The sequence below is a fragment of the Rhododendron vialii genome, chromosome 13a (genome assembly GCF_030253575.1).
Source record: "Rhododendron vialii isolate Sample 1 chromosome 13a, ASM3025357v1".
NCBI lineage: Eukaryota > Viridiplantae > Streptophyta > Magnoliopsida > Ericales > Ericaceae > Rhododendron > Rhododendron vialii.
Window position 1 is genome coordinate 22,143,410 of NC_080569.1, and position 18,664 is coordinate 22,162,073.

The 18,664-nt window shown below is 36.2% G+C and overlaps 1 protein-coding gene across 7 annotated transcripts; it reads left to right on the plus strand.

Annotated features, from left to right (window-relative positions):
• Positions 1–5,191: 5,191 nt before the first annotated feature.
• On the plus strand, positions 5,192–11,533 carry LOC131315260 (uncharacterized). 7 transcript variants are annotated; one of them, XR_009196656.1, is made up of 6 exons: positions 5,192–6,066; positions 6,158–6,204; positions 9,713–9,760; positions 10,709–10,956; positions 11,078–11,174; positions 11,278–11,415. XR_009196656.1 is itself a non-coding variant. In XM_058344404.1 (3 exons), exons 2-3 carry the CDS (start codon positions 10,807–10,809, stop codon positions 11,531–11,533), a joined length of 624 nt encoding a protein of 207 aa, XP_058200387.1. In that variant the 5' UTR covers positions 9,208–9,760; positions 10,709–10,806. The 7 variants fall into 7 exon arrangements, 1 of the variants encoding a protein (XP_058200387.1); XR_009196658.1 differs by lacking the exons at positions 11,078–11,174; positions 11,278–11,415 and having other exon boundaries at positions 5,192–5,679; positions 5,797–6,066; positions 10,709–11,050; XR_009196659.1 differs by lacking the exons at positions 11,078–11,174; positions 11,278–11,415 and having other exon boundaries at positions 5,192–5,679; positions 5,797–5,855; positions 10,709–11,050.
• The last annotated feature ends 7,131 nt before the right edge of the window (positions 11,534–18,664 follow it).

The following is an 18,664-nucleotide window of genomic DNA, read 5'->3' on the forward strand; positions in this document are numbered from 1 at the left end:
GCAAATGATTGCTCTTTGAGCATGATATTGTTTTCTTGCTTCTATTAGTTTTGTATTAATTTCAAGAGTAATATTATTTTTTTGCGGTTCAAAAAAAAGGGTTACATGCAGAATGAATGTAGACCTTTCTGATTATGAACACTCTTCGTGACGAAAGCCAAAAACGAAACGGTCGTACGTAATGGGAGCTTAGCATGCAATTCCTGACAAGCAGACACTCGCAAAGAAATACAGCATCCAAAATTACGTGGATATTTGACAATTACTACGTGGATATTTGAAATTAATAAAGGGAAAGAAAAGGAAAAGGAAAGAAGCATTTGCCGACAAGAAGAAAATTAAGGATGCTGGTATAGTGGTATTTGACAATTACTACGTGGATATTTGAAATTAAGAATTTGAAAAGTATTAACCAAAACTTTCAAAAAAAGTCTACCGGCCAACAAAATTTTAGTAAAACACAATTCCGGACATGACTATATCCGGAAGTAAGTATTCGATGCATGTGGATTGTGGATCATCTGCATTGAATGGCTCTGAACACATGCAATTGTGTTTTAAAGTTATGTTAGTAGCATTGTTCAACAGAATTACTTCAATCCTCTTGTAGTTTTGATATACTTCCTTTGTTCCTAAATGAGAGTCTATATTACTATTTCGGACACTTCAAAAAATTATTTATGTATTTCAATGTTAAAAATATTCAATATGAATCTTGTTTTATAGATCTCAATTAGTTTCATTAGACAAAAATTTTTAAAATATGATAAATTTAAAGATGTAAATAAGATAAAAGTAACAGAAAAAAATGAAAGTGAACTCGTATTTAGAAACGGATGGAATATATATAAGTTAGTCAAAGTATGGTTGGTTCCTTGAAACTGCGAAGACAAGTACGTAGTGTTTGGTAGGAAACAAATTAGGCAAGAATTGTGGTGTGAAGGGTATCTTCTTTTTTATGATCTCCTTTTGGTGTACGCAGCCAACGTGTTTCTCGTCCGATCTCGTTGCTAGCTAGCTAGCTTTGTTTTCTTTTTTCCATAGAAGTCTCGTGCTTTTTCCATTCCATAATGGAGTATTGACTGGTCGGTTCAAAGCAGCCGCGCGCGCGTGGAATTAATGGATATTCAAATAAATTACTCCTTTCAACTCCACAGCTAGCTTTTTTAAATCACACTGCATGCACACGGGGACTTCAAACCCGACTAGCCTGCTAGGCTAGCTACGTAGTATATACTACTAACCGAATAAAATCCAAATAAGTGCTCCTCATTAATTCTAGTGCTACACCCATTTTCACATTCAAATACATATTCACACTCACATGAGTGGTGGGCCCCATACACACACTGAAGTGTATAGTGTGTGTGGGACCCACCACTAATGTGAGTAGTTTGTGTGTGTTTGGGTGTGAATATGGGTGTGGTACTCCTAGCTAGCTGCACTAGTTAAAAGCATGAGTATTCTATTATTATTGAGTTAGCTATTCGAATAGAATAACAAGTAGAGGATAAAAATTAATTCAAGAATATAAATGAAAATTTTGAAACAACGAGAATTCGATGTTGTCCACCTACCTTTCCTATTTCGCCTATTTATTTAGCTGATATGTATGTGAACGCCTTATTATTATTATTATTATTATTATTGATAAGTTGAAACAACTGAATTTTTTGATATTCTTGTTATTTTTCAATCGCTTATATCTTCCAATGTGAATCTCCAAAAAATATGTAATGTAGATATTATTCGATAGATTTCAATTTTTTTTATAATACAAAATTGTCGACGGAATCATGAAAAACATTATAGATTAATGAAAGATATACGCAATAGACACAAAAGAGACAAAAGAAATAATGAACAACCAAAATGGAACGGAAGGAGTATTATTTTAGAGAACGTATTTCTTCATGCATCAAAACGTTGATTTTTCTTGGTTTCTTCCGCTAAATTCTTGGCCAAAAATTTAAGATGACATTTGAAATGGTAGAAATATATGGCATACGTGCATTTAGACTGAAGCAAATTTAGTCAACAAAAGAAGATTTCGATGGAGCAAATTTCTTTTGCCGGAGCCCAAAAAAAAAAAAACTCTTTAGATTGAGCCTCCACTGTATATCAAATACGATTGGCGGACTTTGTTTAGCCACATGCTAGGTGGATAAACATCAGCGGTGGATTGAGCATGGCCAATGGGGCACGTGCCCCCGCGGTAACATATATATTTTAAAATATTTAAACTAATTTTCACCATTCAAAATATACTTTTCCTAAATCGTATTTTAGTACACGTTGGTGAAAAGTATTTTCCAATTAGATGTAAATAGAAAAATGAGGGCTTCGTTGTCCTTTCTGAAAGAGCCAATTTTGTTAGTTTTTACATTCTTCTCATCTAGAAATCAAAAAATAAAATAAAAAAAATTGTAGGCTAGATGTGCAAAAACATAGCCAGAGATAATTATTTCAGGTGCAATTTTTTTCGTATCTTTTTATTTATATATTTTGATAGGCAACAAAATTTTATTAGAAACTCAACAAACAAAAAAAATTCGTGTCTTATCTTTGTCTGTTGCAAAGTTTTTTTGAAATTATGTTTTCCCAATCAATAGCTCAAATGCCTTATCATCTAATTAATTAAGAGTCTATATATGGTCATACATCATAGAGATAGATATTCCCTCATCCAAAAAAAAGGACAAATCCAAATAGTTGTTAATTAAAGTGGATTTCCTCTTCCTTCATCTCCTATAAGTAAATTAATAATCGCTACTTTATTAGGCAGTTTTCTGCGCAGTCACCTAATTTTTGTTCACTTCCTTAAGTTCTTAATTGTTGAATATATTATAAGCTTCTAACTTAAATAAATAAATAGATAAATAAATAAATAGCATCATGCATGCATGCGTGCAGTGTGTAACCCTATCTCTCCTTTCCAAAAGAGGGTTAGGTAGTGAAAAGCTAGTCTTGGACGTTACCCAAGAATTTCTTTCTCGGGCGTTTTACAACTTGCATGGAAAGAGGAAAAATGAGCCATTTGATGTGATTTTAATTACTATTAACTCTTTCCTAAACGTCTTTTTCCTTATCTCATTATCGATCATTGAAGTCTTGTTAAGTTAGTCTGACTAGCTTTTGAGGGGTAGCTAGCTAAGTTCCGCTAAGCTTTTTGAACTTTTGGGCGTTTTTTTTTTATTCAAATTTTTTTTGAGTTTGTTGGTTTTGTGCTTAATTTTTGTAGATTACTGATGCGCCTTAACTTTTGCGAATTATTGATACATCTTGTCAAGATGGATCAGAAAGAGTAAATAAATTATGACTTTTACCTAAATATTTTAAAAATATCCAAGATAAACCCAAAGAGCCCACTTTTTCTGTTGGGTGACTCTTGTTGCTTGTGCATATTTTTAATATCTAGCATTGGATAAGCAAAAAAAATGGTAGACTATTAGAAGCCGTAAACAAGAGGAAATTGATTTCCATAATTAGCCGTTTGGTTGAAAATTAATGCTAGTAAAATGCAATTGATTTGTCGGTCTTAACTGGGTTTGAAAATTGGGGAAACCACTTTGAACCTTGTGGAGAAAAAGGTAAAAACAAGTTGGAATCAAAGAAAAGGCAAAGGAGTTGTGGAAAAGGATCAAAGGACTTTGTCCTGAGACACGCAATTGGCAAACAGTCCTAAGAACAAAAAGTCTGGAATCACACCTAAAATACACACTCAAATTAGGGACGGAGCCAGAATTTTTGCATAGTGGGGCGAATATACACAATCAAAAAAAAAAAAAAGAAGACACAATAATGTGAATTTTTACTAACTCAAAAAATACAAAACAACACCAATACATATAAAACTAAACACGTTTTTCATATCTAGTGTAAAAAAATAAAAACATGTTTCTCATATATCAACTTAGATAGTATTAATTACTGATTGCGCTGAGAACGAGGATCTAAAGATGTGTTGAGAACGAGCAACTCCATTGTATCTTCTTTAAACCAAATGTTCAATTCTTGCAATTGAGAATCGACCGTATTATCCAATGGATTTCACTAGTAGTAGCAACGACGTGGTGTTCGACGACGTCTTTTCTGGTGCTATTTGTCCTCCATCAGCAATCGCTAGCTTCGTTAGGGCAAAACGTTGGGGGAAGAAAAGGAAAACATAAGATGAGAGAGATTTGGTTTGGGGCAGTCAACAGTTGTTCTTTTACCGTAAAATCAAATAAGATGAAATTTAATTAGGCTTTAGCCCCTAAAAAATTATAAATATTGCTTTTGGAATTAGACTTTAGCCCCCAATGCTTAGGAATTTAATTAGCCTTTAGCCCCCAATTATTGAATTATGGCTATAGGTCAAAAAATACTAAATACATGCTCTCTCTTTTTTTAACAAAAAAAAATGTAAGGCGAGCTATATTTCTGGAGGGGAGTGAGACTATATATTTTGATAATAATTTTTTTCAATGGGGGGGAGGGGGGATAAAAATTCAGCCAAGTCAGGATTCTTGTATTTCACTAAGAGATCAAAAGTTCGAATCTCTCCACTTGTGTGTGGGTGTTCTTCTCTTAAATGAGTTTTTCCTTTCTTTCTTTAATTCTACCTTATAACGGACTTAGTTCTTGTATCGGTTGAGTTGTTGGATTTAGTTGTCTCGTGAACTCTCACAATTGATATAGTGTTCCGGGTTTTACTTCATTAGTTTTGTTAAACTTTGTAAAAAATCAGTTCGATAAATTGGATAACTAGTGCTTAGTCTAGTTTTTCAATTTTTATTCAAACCAACCACAATACGCAGTAAAAAAGAGCTTGGGACACTCTATGGGGTGCCCCAATGGTATGAAGTTGGAATCAAAGAAAAGGCAAAGGAGTTGTGGAAAAGAATCGAACGCTGCATTGTCCGAAGTCACGCAATTGCCGAGCACCCCCTGAAAATCAGATCCCCAAGAAAGAGTGTTGAATTGTTGAACAGTTGAATTTATACAACCTCTGGTGAAATATCCTCCTCCTCCTATATAAAAAGGAGGAGTTTTTCGGAGGTTTTTCCAATTTGGGACCAATTTACCCTTTAATTTCAACCATTTTACGGATTGCCCAGGGCATGCCAAATTCTCAATTACAATTTTCTCCCTCAATTTCGAACAATTTACAGTTTTCCTAGGTTTTATAATGCGCCACAGATTCTCTCTCTCACATACATCTTCCCCGTTCTCACAAACTCCAAACCCGCCTTCCACAGACCCCCAGGGACGACAACAGTAACGGCTGACAACCCGACCTCCTCGCCGCCGGCCCCCAACTCACCCCCGACGATGCCCGCTCCCTCCTCTCCTTCTTCGCCCACGACCAGCTCCTCTCCATCGTCCAATCCGCCACCCTCCGCCACCTCGACGTCCTCTCCGCCTTCCGCACGAACGGCCATCCTAGACCAGATCGCGTCTCTCCACTGCTCTCTGTCTCTGTCTCTGTTTTTGCTTTGTTAGACACACTCGAGATTCTGTTCTCTTCTCATTCTCTTCGAGTTGAATCGAAGAAGTCAACGATGTTTAGATTGAATAGAAGAATTCAACGATCTGTGTCTTCACTCGAGATTCTGATGATTGTTGATTTTGCCGATTTCTTTTCCATTCAGTGATGTTCGGCTTTCGAATAAATCAATTTTTAGGGCTTATTTCTTGGTAACATTTCTTAGGGATTTTGTTAGGGCTTTTTGTTTTGGTATGATTTTCTATCTAGATCAGCTGATTTGGATAAGGAATTTTCTTTGCTTAACGATCTACTGATTTCTTACCTAGGTAAAGAATGTCGATCTACTGATTTCCACTTCTGGTCCTCTACTCTGAAATCGCAACCGGTAAGTTCTGAAGTTAGTTGTGTGTTTCGCTAGAATTATAAGTTCATTTTGTTATGCTCAAAGGCTTCCTTTCTTTTGTTTTGTTATGGATTAGACAATAATGAAGAAAGTGAAAGCGAGCGATTTCTACTAATTTTGGTTCTAGCTCACCGATTCTGAAATCTCACTTAAAGCCTGTGGTAAGTTTTCTTGTTAGAAACTACGCTTGAAGGTTGTATTTTCTTAATCTTTTGGGATATGAAATTATGAGAGATCAGTAGTTTAAAGGAATGATGATGTTGATTTTGTTTTTTGAAATGCAGATATACAGATATTGGATTTTCTCTTCGACTTAGAAACTGATGCACTGGTGAGCTCTCAAATAAACTTTGTGCAGCTTCCTCTTTTGATTATTAGGACAATGAAACCCCAAACTTGAGATATTTCTTAATTTCCTGTGAAACTTTGATGGTCCTAAATTTTTGGATGCATGAATCAGTAGGTTACGTGACTTTACTATATATTCTACAGATTGCATGGTTAATCCTGATTACATGAATAACCAAGAGTTTTTTGCTAGAAGAAATGGATTAGTGTAGCTTTTATTTGATGAGCATAGGTTCTATTTTTGATGAGCATAGGTTCTATTTCAATCCAATGCACACAAAGGCAAATAAGAGGCCCCACATGGATGTATGGTGATTGGAACCCTGATGGTGGCATTTCATGTTTCGGTGTACCTCCTTTTGTCCATGAATGTGTATCCACACTTGTATATTTTCAAGTCTTTGGCTACATTCTGTTTTGTGTGCCTCCTTGGTCCATGAATATCTGTTTTGGTTTCTAATTGCTTTCTTTCCTTCTTTCTTCTTCTTCTTTTTCTCGCTTTCTCTGATTTGTGTTTATGTTTGAGTTAAAGATTGATCTGTTTTTTTCATTAAGCACAATTATTTCCTCAAATGGAATCTCTGTAGAGGACATTTCATGCAGCTTATGTTATGTGCGGCTTAATTTGATAAATGGCGTCATTTATTTGAATAGTTGGCTTTTGTTGTGTTGTATTAGATCGAGAAAGCGTTGAGAGGTGTGAAGGTTGAAGTTACACACCGTGGGAATATTCGTAGGAAATACCGGATATTTGGGTTAACCTCACAAGCAACTTTCAAGCTAACTTAAGCTTCAACGTTTAGTTGGTGATATTTAAGAGTAATGGTTGCGGAAGTTGAGGATTTTTTTTTGAACTGTGCATCTGCTTTTTGGCCCATGGAAAAATATTTGATGATCTTTTGAGACATTGAATTAGGTTTATTTTGTTTATTATTAACATTTGTATTGCAATAGAACTTGTTTTGGTATATTTTACTTTTGAATATCATAAAAATGGTGTTGCCATGTGTAAATTCACTAAAGGAGTATTAATTGTCAATTGCATACTTTCGTGCTTGATTGATTTATTGGGAAACTGTATTGGTGGCCATAATTTCAATCTGAAGAAGTACCAATAATTACATAATTTGGTAGTTGATATATTTAATGGTGTTTAAACCTGTTACCAACGGTAAGCAAGAATAGGTGTGATTAATGGGCCGACACTTTTGGGAGAAACATTGTCAAATGCTGTCAGCATGGTGCCATTTTAACGAGCCGTCATTGGTAACATTAGCGGCAAGAAAAATAAAAGGCGTTTCTAGAAGCGCATGTTATAATTAATGCCGATGTTTTCAAAGCGTCACAAAGATAAGCCAACAGCCACGAAGTCGGCGCCTGCCTAAAGCCTTGGCATGGTTCTTAGTGGCGTTTGTCGGGTCTATAATAGCATTTTCCAAATGCTAGCATAGCCTTTTTTTTCCTGTAGTGGGAGGTCCAATTGCATGGCTGTTGCCAAAGTAAAAAAAACAAATCTTTTGTTTGTGCTGATCATGTGTTGGATAGTTTTTTAGAAATTTAAGCGAAGAAATTTTCCATTGGAGTTGTATGTGAATTTTGTTTCAAAATTGGGGTTCTTGAATTTGAAATTGTTTTGTTAGATCATTTGTGTTCAAAAGCTCATGTTGATAGGAAATGGTCCTGTGAATGGACATCAATCTACCCTAGACTCTTTGATTGGCAACCCTGTCCCTCATGAGGAGAGACAAACATACAAAACTGAATTGGATTTGCAAAGTGCAGACACATATAAAAATAGTTGTCCTTTGTAAGAGAGAAGGTAAACGACTAAGATTATTGGTACTTGAACCCATGGTCTATTGGAACGAAAGCTATTGCATGTTAGGTTACCAACTTTCCCAAACCTAGCATGTTAAGAAAACAAGTGATACGTAGGTCCCCTGTGCTGGCTTGCTGAATACCTTTTCACAGTTATATTGATTTCTCATTTTCCCTAATTGGTGAATATTCTCTTTTGCAAGGGATATTTGTTGTACTATTGTGGCCCTGTGGAACAGTAATGAGTTGCCTTAATTGTTTTGCATGTTGTTGCCTTTTCTGAAGCAATGGATAAAGATGAATTGTTAATTTTTGGAAAAAATTATAAATATTGGAACCACATCTTAATTTTCTGAAATGAATTAATGTTTGTGCCGCTTTAGTTTTGTTCTCTTTTCTGTAGTCCGTACGACATGTTTTAGTAGTAAGACTTGAACTCTGGTATCACACTTACTACCGGAGTACATTTTGCCTCATGTTTATATGATGTGGTTCCTTTTAGCCAAGAGCAAGGGGGGAGGGATTAAGAGTCAAGGGGAGGCAGCTGACCCCACTGTCTCCGAAATTTTTTTAGGGATTGATATAATTTTCACCCGATTTTTACTCATTTGACCCCCCTTTAAAATTCATTTTTGCCCCAACCCATATATAATGGTTTTGTACTTAGGAAAAAGATGGGTCAAAATAGAATTTCCACCCACAAAAATCCCCAAAACGTAAAAAGCGTTTCATTCGTTCTTGCTCTCTAAAGAAAAAAACTAGGTTTCTCCATTTTTGGAGACTGGAGAGATCTCTGCGTCGTCGCGTCGGCTCTTCTTTATCGTCTAAACAAGTACTTGGCTTCTTCTTCATCTCTCTCTCTCTCTCTCTCTCTCTCCCTCCCTAAGTCAATCTCTAATTTTGCCCTGGTTTCATTGGTTTCTGGGAAAAAATATATTGCATATGAATTTAATTTTTGACCCCACTAACCAAAATTTCTGGCTCCGCCCCTGCCCAAGAGGTGTCCTGTTCTTTTTGTTAATTCCCTTAAAACTTGCAATCATAATCTTTGAGTAAATTCTAATAAAACTTGTGGATTGGTGGAATTTCTTAGGAGAACCAACTAACCCTTGGAGGCCAAAGCCATATGAACCAATAATTCAAAGGTCTATCTATGATTTTCTTGCAAGTCCATTTTTTACCATCTTTCCTAAATATACACCCACATCCACCATTTGTGCTAGAACAGTTCTAATGGCGACAAAAACAGATTGTGACAAATTATAGGTGCAGTGCTTATTCATTTGTAAGTCTTTTATGACTCAAAGTTCTTATTGACTATGAAAAAAGCTTCCGGTACAGTGACATCACTAGGTCACACGTCTATTATCATTAGGTATCAGTGTTCCTTTCTTACGGTTTTCGCTTGTTGGGATTGAGTTGCCTAAGCATCTATATCCAGAGTACAACTTTTTGTACTCCCATTGTCTTGTTATTTAAATTGTTCTCGCATGCTCTCTTCTTTGTTTTTCTAACATTTGTTTACATAACGGAAAAAAGTTGGCTCTCTAGCTTGGTCTCTCTTTTGGGAGAGAATATTGTAAACCTGTTATTATACCTCATTTAATGTTGGTAAGAGAATATTGATTATTGGCTAATACTATTTTTTTCAATCTCTCTGTATGTGTCTGTAGATAGTTCCAAAGTTTTAGTGGCAAGCTACAGTTATTCAACTCTTGCATGTAAGTTAGTTGTCTAATTTTCTTCTTCAAGAATGATAGCTTCAACTGTGTGAATTGTATCTTGGTTTCAACTACTGTGTTCAACTTGTAGGCCTCTCTTGTGCCTCTTGAATAAACATCAATAAGCTGTGTGACTCAATATTCCTCCTTAGTAGCGATTTACTTGTCGCTGTTGATTTCCATTTCTATAGTAACAACTGCCAACCACGGATAGAAGAGATATCCATACTAACATTGTGTAACATCTAAAATTTTCCTTCTCTGGTTAATTTATTGAATGTCCCGCTGAAGATATTTCTTCGCGGTGATATCTTAGTTAGCCATGCCTTCAGAATACAATATCAACAAAGAGTGAGGTCATATAAAATTTGCAGTTAGACAAAAGGTATGGTCTGAGATTCTGTTTTTTCTTTTTCCAAAAGAACAAAAAGGATGGAAGATAGAAAATCTATAGCTAATTGATTTCAGTTAGTCATCGTTGATTTTTGACTTCCCTGGTAAGAATCAATTGGTCAGACATTGCAATTTGAATTGCGGAGTCTGGGAATCATCTTACAGAAATTTCAGAAAGGTGTCACCCATTTGAATGATGAAGTGAGAAATCGAAAGAGAATTATTGGGTAACATATTCAAGCCATTGTAGTTTCACTTAACTTATCAAAAAATAATGTGGTCACATATAATCTACACTTTGTGTATCTATTACATTTAATCCTTTTGCCGTTGGCATCAGAATTTTTCCCTGCTGGTTGCTATTGTATGTAGAAGAAAAGTTCATCTTCTTCCCCCTCAACAAAGTGGTGGTGGTGTCTGTTTCCTTGTCTTGTGTTTTCGCTGTCTCTTGTGTCTTTTAGAGGCTTTCTCTTCCTCTCCTCTTTTGGGAGAGCTAAGAGATCCAGTAGACACTGCCCCGTTCTCTTCATCAGCATTTTCCTGCTAATGGTTCAGGCACTTGGATTCTGCTAAGACATGGCTTGAAGGCTTGGCCAATAAAAATTGTTGATCATGAGTTCCGCAAAGGTTGGAATGTTTTCCGTCGCGCACACATGTTGCAGGTCGACCAAAAACTTATTCTCATGTGCGAACGCAAGTGGATCTTCCATACGGTTATGTTTGACGAACATGGTTTGGAACTTGTGTTTGATTGGTCGGGTCCAAATGGTATGGTCGCTGGCATGATTTGCCCCCTCCTTCCAGTTAGCACTTCAATATTCCAGTTTACATTGGCTTTTTGCAGAATATTTTTCCCCTTTTTGCTTGGATTTCCATGTGTTGTCAAATCCCACTTGCGCACGTGTGTTTTCCTGTTTTTTTTAGATGGTCTACAAACAACTTGCTTGCCATCACTTGTGACAGCTCACAATGCAGTTGTGAATTTCTTTATTTCCACGTGTATTGCCCTGAGCTACAAAATGTATGTTATTCCTTTCTGTTGTATTCCCTTTGCTTTCTTCCGGTGCTTTTGACCATCTTGCCTGCATCATGCATTTTGCTCACAGACATCCTTCTTGCTGTAGGAATTTGAGACTCGCCTCTAACATGCCTTCAAGATGCTTGGCGCTTGAACAAATGGTGATAAGAATGGCTGCTTGTACCTGGACCATCCCAATTCAGGGTCTTCACCTGAATGTTGGCGCATTCAACGAATTTGCCGCTTCGCTCAATTCACAGTTTCTTAATCACATCATGGTTGTCATGTTGCCTACAGTGGAATTTTGGGTAATTGTCTTTGATGGGCACTATGACAGTGAAAGGATTTATGCCTGGTTTTAGTCCAGTCATCTAGCCGTTGCTCAGTGGCTTTTGCTCTTCTATGTGTTAATAGATGCGTTTTTATTTTCCCACATTAATAGATGCGTTCAGTAGGAGGTATTTTGGAGACTAAAGTTCGTGAATAGCTTGTCCATGCCGACGTATGTTGTAGAACTTTTTCGGGCTGTTGCTTTTGAGCTTAACTGCAGGTGTAAACTTAGTTTAGATATGTGGTCTCTTTCATCCAGTGTCGGTGTATGCATGCACACAATGTTCTAGCTACTGTCTTATGATATGCAATCTATGTGTAGGTTAATTTGTGCTTCTTCAATGTAAAACAACCAATGGGTTACGCTTTTTGCATTCATGATCGGTGGACTTAATTTGTGCTTCTTCAATGTAAAACGACCAATGGGTTACGCTTTTTGCATTCATGATCGGTGGACTGGCCAAAAGTGCCTCTGCCTTTTAACTCCGCACAATACTTTTTTATGTGCCTTTACATACTTTTTTATGTGCCTTTACATGCTATCGTACCAGCGCTACTAGCACAGGTTCAGTCCGCGACACTGTGCAATTGGTGTGTAGGTTAATTGTTCTTGTTTAAACTCTACAGTTGATACCAACAAAATATTACCCTAAACCATAAAATGTTCTTTTCAACGGGCATAATATTCGTGCCTTGCACGAGAGAGAACCTAGTCTAAAAAAAGATAGTCGTGACCCTATCATTGTAGTCTTAATTACGAGATAAAATAAACGAGGAATCAATAATGATTCCCACAAAGATTTTTTTTCACATATTATGTACATGCATTTTTGTGGTGCTCATATTGGGAGTCCCACAAAATGATCCAAACCGCTCATCTTTTTTAAAATATTTTTTTGGAGAGTTCCTGTAAAAATCAACTCCAACGGATATCAATAAGGACTTTCTTAAAAATCGTAGAACGAATTATTCTGTTTTGCCCTACGAATTCTGAAAAAGCTTTTACTGATATCTGTTGGAATAGATATTTTATGTAAACCCTTAAATAATATTTTAAAAAAGGTGAGCAACTCGGATCATTTTTGTAGGATCCAAAATAGACCTCACAAAAATGTATGTATATTATATGTGCACAAAAATTTGTGCAAGTAGCACGATTGATGAGGAATATCATTTTGGACACAGGCCATCTACTTTCCCTTTCTAAATGCAATCAAATAACATCTCGTCACGATCATCGAATCAAGTTTTTTTTTTTTTTTTCTAATACGACGACGAAGCTTCAAAGACCCGTATAGCACCGTCTGCGGGCAGTGCCCCGAGCTCTTTTTCTACCACACGTGGTGGGGTGTGTCGGAAGAGAAGCTTCCAGCAGTACTATGTGGCTGTGACGGGGGTATTGAATTAATTAAGTTTTCCGCGGCTTTGGCACGTCCACGAAAATTGTCGTGTGAAATCGGAAAGATGCCAGAATAAATAAAGAAATCGAATGGAGGTGTACGTACAAAAAAGTCTGCTGCTTTTCTTGAATCAAGGCCGTCCACGCTGATAACCAACCACACACCAGTTTTCTACATCCTGCAGCAAGACACCCACGTGGGGTTTGGTGAGTGGTCAACGTACGTAAATCGCAGTCGACCTTCCTTTAGTCTTCAAATTAACAAGATTTTCCCTTTTTTCCTGTTTTTGTTTTGTTTCCCTTGGTTCATTTGGTTTGAAATTTGTGTGCTGATTATTACTCCTACGTCTCATTTTGATTCCGTTTTTGGATGTCTCAAAACACATGTCAACATTCCAAAATCAAGCACAGAAATTTGGTAAAATTCTATTACTATTATTTACCTTATGCTTAAATTGGAGTATTATACTTGCATCAATCGAGTCACTTTTTAACTGTGTATAGATGGAAGGGAATGGATAATGCTATGGTGTCTATTCTTAAAGTGTCACCGTTATGCTTTTTGTGATTTTCGGTTATGCCTTTTGTGGTTTCGGTTATGTCATGTGGGATTTCATGTTATACAACATATGGAACCACACATGGCATAACCAAAAACTACAAAGAGGCATAACTAAAATCACAAAAAACATAACCGAAAATCACAAAAGGCATAACAGATACACCATAGCATTATCTTGGATGGAATGTTAAATATTTTTTGATGTTATCATTAGGCAAATGATGTGGTGTCCCCTACCCAAAAGGGTAGACACCATAACGGTTATGCCTCCCAAAGGTTTTTTGTTATGCCTTTGTATGGTTGTGTTATGCTATTTTTGTAATAATAATGTCATTTTTAAAAAGTGTTATGATATAATATAATAATAATAAAAAGATATGCCATTTTAAAAATTAATCCATGTAATGGCAAAACATGTTATGTCATTTTGTAGTTGTTATACTATTTATAATCGGTGTCCCCTTTTGGGTAGGGAACACTATATCATTATCCTTATCATTATGCTTCTTTAAAAAGTTAAAATCTCAAATTGAACTATTGAAATGGGACGAAGAGAGTGGTATTTAGGTCTACAGAGCCGGCCATAACTTTTCGGGGTTTAAAGCGAAAATTTAAAATGGGAACTCTTTGATAGACTATAATAAGGGATAATAATGCAGGAGGGGCCCTTACAATTCATAATTTTTTGTAAAACGCATTAACAAGTTCGAAAAATAGAGTATTGATCTCTTGTTATAATTCTTATGAATTTTTTACTAAATCGTCCAATCAATAGTAGAGAATCAAGGGTTTTTTTTTTTAAATGGAGATGCAACGAACGCTTTTTGCCTCGTTTTTTCAAAGGAAGGGAAAAAAGCTCCTAACCCTCCAAACTTTCATCAAAAGTACTCCTAGCATGCAATTCTATACGTATTAGCCCAATTTAGAAACAAGATCCATGTGATCATCAAGAAGAAAAAGGAAGAAAAAGGTTCGGTACAAGTTCAATCGAGGACACCTCGTGCTCTTTTTCCAGCAAACAATGCTTATTGACACCGCATTTTAATATCGTATTTTTTTGCTTCATAAATACAAATGTGATGGTCTCTACACGGACACCTGTATGGGAACCACCAAATTCGCCATATTCTCCTTCCTTACCCACCAAGGCAAAGTACCAATGTACTTCTAGTGCACTTGTACTAGTAAGCCAAATAATATTCCAAAACAAATCTTGTGAATCTATGATAATGATGTTTATGTATTACTAAGTAGTAATTTTGGACTAGTCTCTATAATATACTCCTATGTGGGATAAAGTCTCACACTTCCCCTCGCGTGCATCCAAGCGGAGGTATGGATTGATGAGGGGAGACGATTGACTCATGTGGAGATTTGACCACGTGAGGTGACGCCACACAATGCCTATAGATTTTTCGGAGAGTTCCAACCTAAAAATAATTATCAATAGGTGGAGTAATTTGTAGAATATATCAACCTAATTTTGGTGACTTAGATAAACGATGTGAGAATTAGTCTAACAGTAACTATACCGACATAGATTTTTGTCTGAAGCAAAGTTGGGTATTTCGTAAACCCCCTTACCGATATTCAAATGAACTGATTTTTTATGGGGACCTTAAACAAGTTGTTTTGAACAAAATGAGCGGCTCCGATCATTTTTGTGCCAAAATGGATCCAAATTTCATCAGTGCGGGCTGTCTATTTTGAAAAATCTATGCATATAGCTCTGTTAGTCTAACGCTTGCATGAGTTTATCACCTTATCTCCTACAATAAGAGCTGGAATTGGAAACCAAGTGAATCATGGTGTCGGGCAACGAAGTGAAGAAAAAAGGGGCATTGATGTGTGAAAGTAGAAAGCCAAATGTCAAGCAACTTGACAAATGTATCACCCGCATTTGCTGACTGCATTAATTAAACGAGTTCTGTTTCTGTTTTTTTGTAAACCAATTAAAAACTGCAATTTCATGAGGGGTTTAATTACAAAATTCTAGATTAAAGCCAGAGTTCTATAAATCCTTAACACTGCTGGGAAGAGCAGCGCTACAGCCACCGCACGCCGTGTGGGGCCCACTCCGGGCTCGCACGGATGATCCAAGTCGTTCAATAATTTTTTTTTAAAAACTGAGTGGGCATCGCAAAATATCATCTCAATCCAATATGTGTAGGTACCGAATACACAACATTTGGTTCACAAGGACTACTACTCAAGAGCAAGATTGAAACGCACGACCGTGTGCTTGGGGGAATTTCACCCTCACACCACTTGTTTAAAAGAGCCGGATTATTTTTTGTCCTTGTTTAAAATTTTTCTGCACTTTTAAGTTTTGCGTCAAATTTTTTTTTTTTTAGATTATTGTTCATTTGCATCCTGTCTAATAAGTATAAAATTATGATTAAAATCTTAACAAAGTTCAATAAAGACAGAAGAATTGAATAGACAAAAATAATAATTCGATTTTTTTTTATAGGCCAAACCAACTAACTCCGACAAAACCATCTACAAAAATTCAAATTTTGGTGAAGTTGGTTGTCTCATGTCCCCCTAGTGGAGGCCTAAGTTCAAGCCCCACAAGGAGTGACTTTGCGGTTCAGGGCTATGGACAGCTTCTGAACCCCTTGTTAAGTAACATACTAATATCCCGCTAATCCCTGCTAATGTATAAAGAGTACTACTTTTGTTGGTAGAATTAATCAAATAAAATATTCCTACCTTGTTCCTTCACCTTTCTTATCTTTATGGCGCCCCTAGTTTGAACAGAACATTTTTCTCTACCCATTCGTTGCTTTTCTCTTCTACGTACATTCATGACTCAAATTAAGACAATTAAAAATGGCATTGAAAAGAGAACTACTTTTCCCTCATTAATTGATGGATTCCAAGTCCAACCCGTGGGCTCTCTGCTTATCTTTCATTCGATCACATACATGTATTCCGGCCAATCGATTGTAGCCGTCTGATTGTGGACCACCATTCAAAATTGCATGATGCAATGAGGGTTCGATGATGAAATCATATGGTCAATTTAATGACAAAAATGACAAATGGAAATCAATTTGTCATAATAAAATGGGGAGTTTGGGTTGAAATTTCTTTGAAAGAAAGACCCTGTATTTTGATATTGATAGCAAAAGGAAAGGGGAAAAAAAGAAAAAGAAAAGATTGGCCCAATGGCACAGTAAGGGATTAAGATTAGAGGAACAAAGAATTGGGATTGAAGGAAGTCAAGAGACGAACGTCACTAAAATGTTGAAAATTGGTGCAAAAAATAGAAAGAAAGGGTGGAGTAATAGATAAGCTTGTCAATCAAATATGTGGAGGAATAATATTGATGCCTTCAACTACTGGTTAATTTCCGGAAATCGTCCCGTAGGTTCCTATATCATACAAAATTATATCAATATTTGTCCGGTATGTGAACGTTCAACTATATGATGTATTGAGTTGAGCACGTCTAGCCCATGTGGTGGTCTATTTCTTTTTTCAACGATTTATGAAAAAAATTAACAAAAAATCACGTCATCTTCTAAACTTTCCAATTCCACTCATCTATTTCTTCTCCAATCTTCTCTTCTAATTATTAGATTATTTTTTCTAACTTTGTTTTGTTTTTTTCAAAAAAAATTATTGACCATAATTTGGGTAATGATTTTCGCACTCTCTCTTTTTGGTGAGTGCACTCATTTTTCTTGTCTTTTAATTAAAAAAACACACACAAAAGCTTCACAAATATATATATATATATATATATATATATATATATAGAGTTCTCTTCTTATAAGGACTATCTTATTTTAATAAAATGCGGACCTCTCTTTTTCTATTTAATTTCGATAATCCGAGCAGCTCAATGTGTTCAGAACGTGATTTTAAGAATACCCGAGAAATCGGCAAAAAAAATGACCGAAAAAGACTTGATTTGAGCAAATAAGCCCAAAAACAACCCGAAGGTTTAGATAAAGAAGCAAGCAACTCAATTAAAAAAAAGGCGTTGAAATTCAACCTCTCTTTTTCTTTCTCTTTCTTTTTCCCCAATTAATACCTCAGTCACATAGGACGAATTCGTTGCTATCTGTTCATCCCATAAAGATTTAGATTTATTTGGACATTTACTGAGTATTATGCATGAACATGAAGAAAAAATAATTAAGATCGAGGTGGGCTATCTCCATCTCTCTCTCTCTCTCTCTCTCTCTCTTCAAAAAATAAAATAAAAAGTCATATCTAAGCCAAGTGACTCGGTCCCACGCCGTTAAAAGAGTCAACAGTTGGATCTGGAAGAGAATTACACTTATATCTATTTTTTAGGGGTTTTTTTTTTGGTTGAATATTTTTTTAGTATTTTCTCGAAACGTGTTGGTCTATCTCTCCTTGTTCACAAGAAAAAGTAGGTCATTAGAAGCTGCCACTTACATCACACCCGAGGGTACACCATTTCGTGTACACTATATTTACACTGCACTGCATCGGACCCATTTTGTAGTTTCACAGTATTTAAAAGTCGTTCAATTTTTTTAGAATGTTATTTTTAACAATTCCTACAATGCACCATTTCATTCAGATACTCGTAAAAGATTAATCGACTCATTCAGACTTTTTCTGGCGAATTTAGGGATGAAAAATGATTAAGCCATTCCCGGTATGTGAATTAGCTCACATTTCTACAAGGACCATTACAAATATTTTTAAACAAATTAAACGATTCCGATTACTCATACGAAGCTTCTAGGTAGGTCCCTCACAACATGGTATAACTTTGATGTACATCGTACCCATAGGTTTTTTCATACACCATACATCACCCAGTCGTCAGTCTCACCCTATTCTCGCCCGTCAAATTCGTTGACTTTATCTCTCTCTAGCTCACCTTTTCAATTTCATCACGTGGAACCCGCCGCATGGCTCGGGACGGTTTCTCTCTCCTCTCTCTCTCTCTCTCTCCTGATTCATTGGTTGGCGATACGAACGAGTCAAACCAAGCATTGACGAAATGTAGACGAAACCTCTCTCTCTAGCCTTTTCTTCTACTATCCCATTCTTGACCGGGTCCCACTTCCAGCTGTCAAGAATCTGACGCACCTCCTTACGTAATTTAATCAAAATCAGCTTTCTCACTACAAAAAGCAACCCATCTAATTCGGTCCACGTTCCAACCCTCCCACCCTTATATATACCCTTCCCCATTCCACTTTCAAAAGA

Bases quoted from the DNA above. Each gene is read 5' to 3' on its own strand.
- LOC131315260 (XM_058344404.1), top strand. From the start codon at position 10,807: ATGTTGCAGGTCGACCAAAAACTTATTCTCATGTGCGAACGCAAGTGG. The intron at 11,175-11,277 runs GTATGTTATTCC...TTCTTGCTGTAG, and splicing joins ATTGCCCTGAGCTACAAAAT to GAATTTGAGACTCGCCTCTA.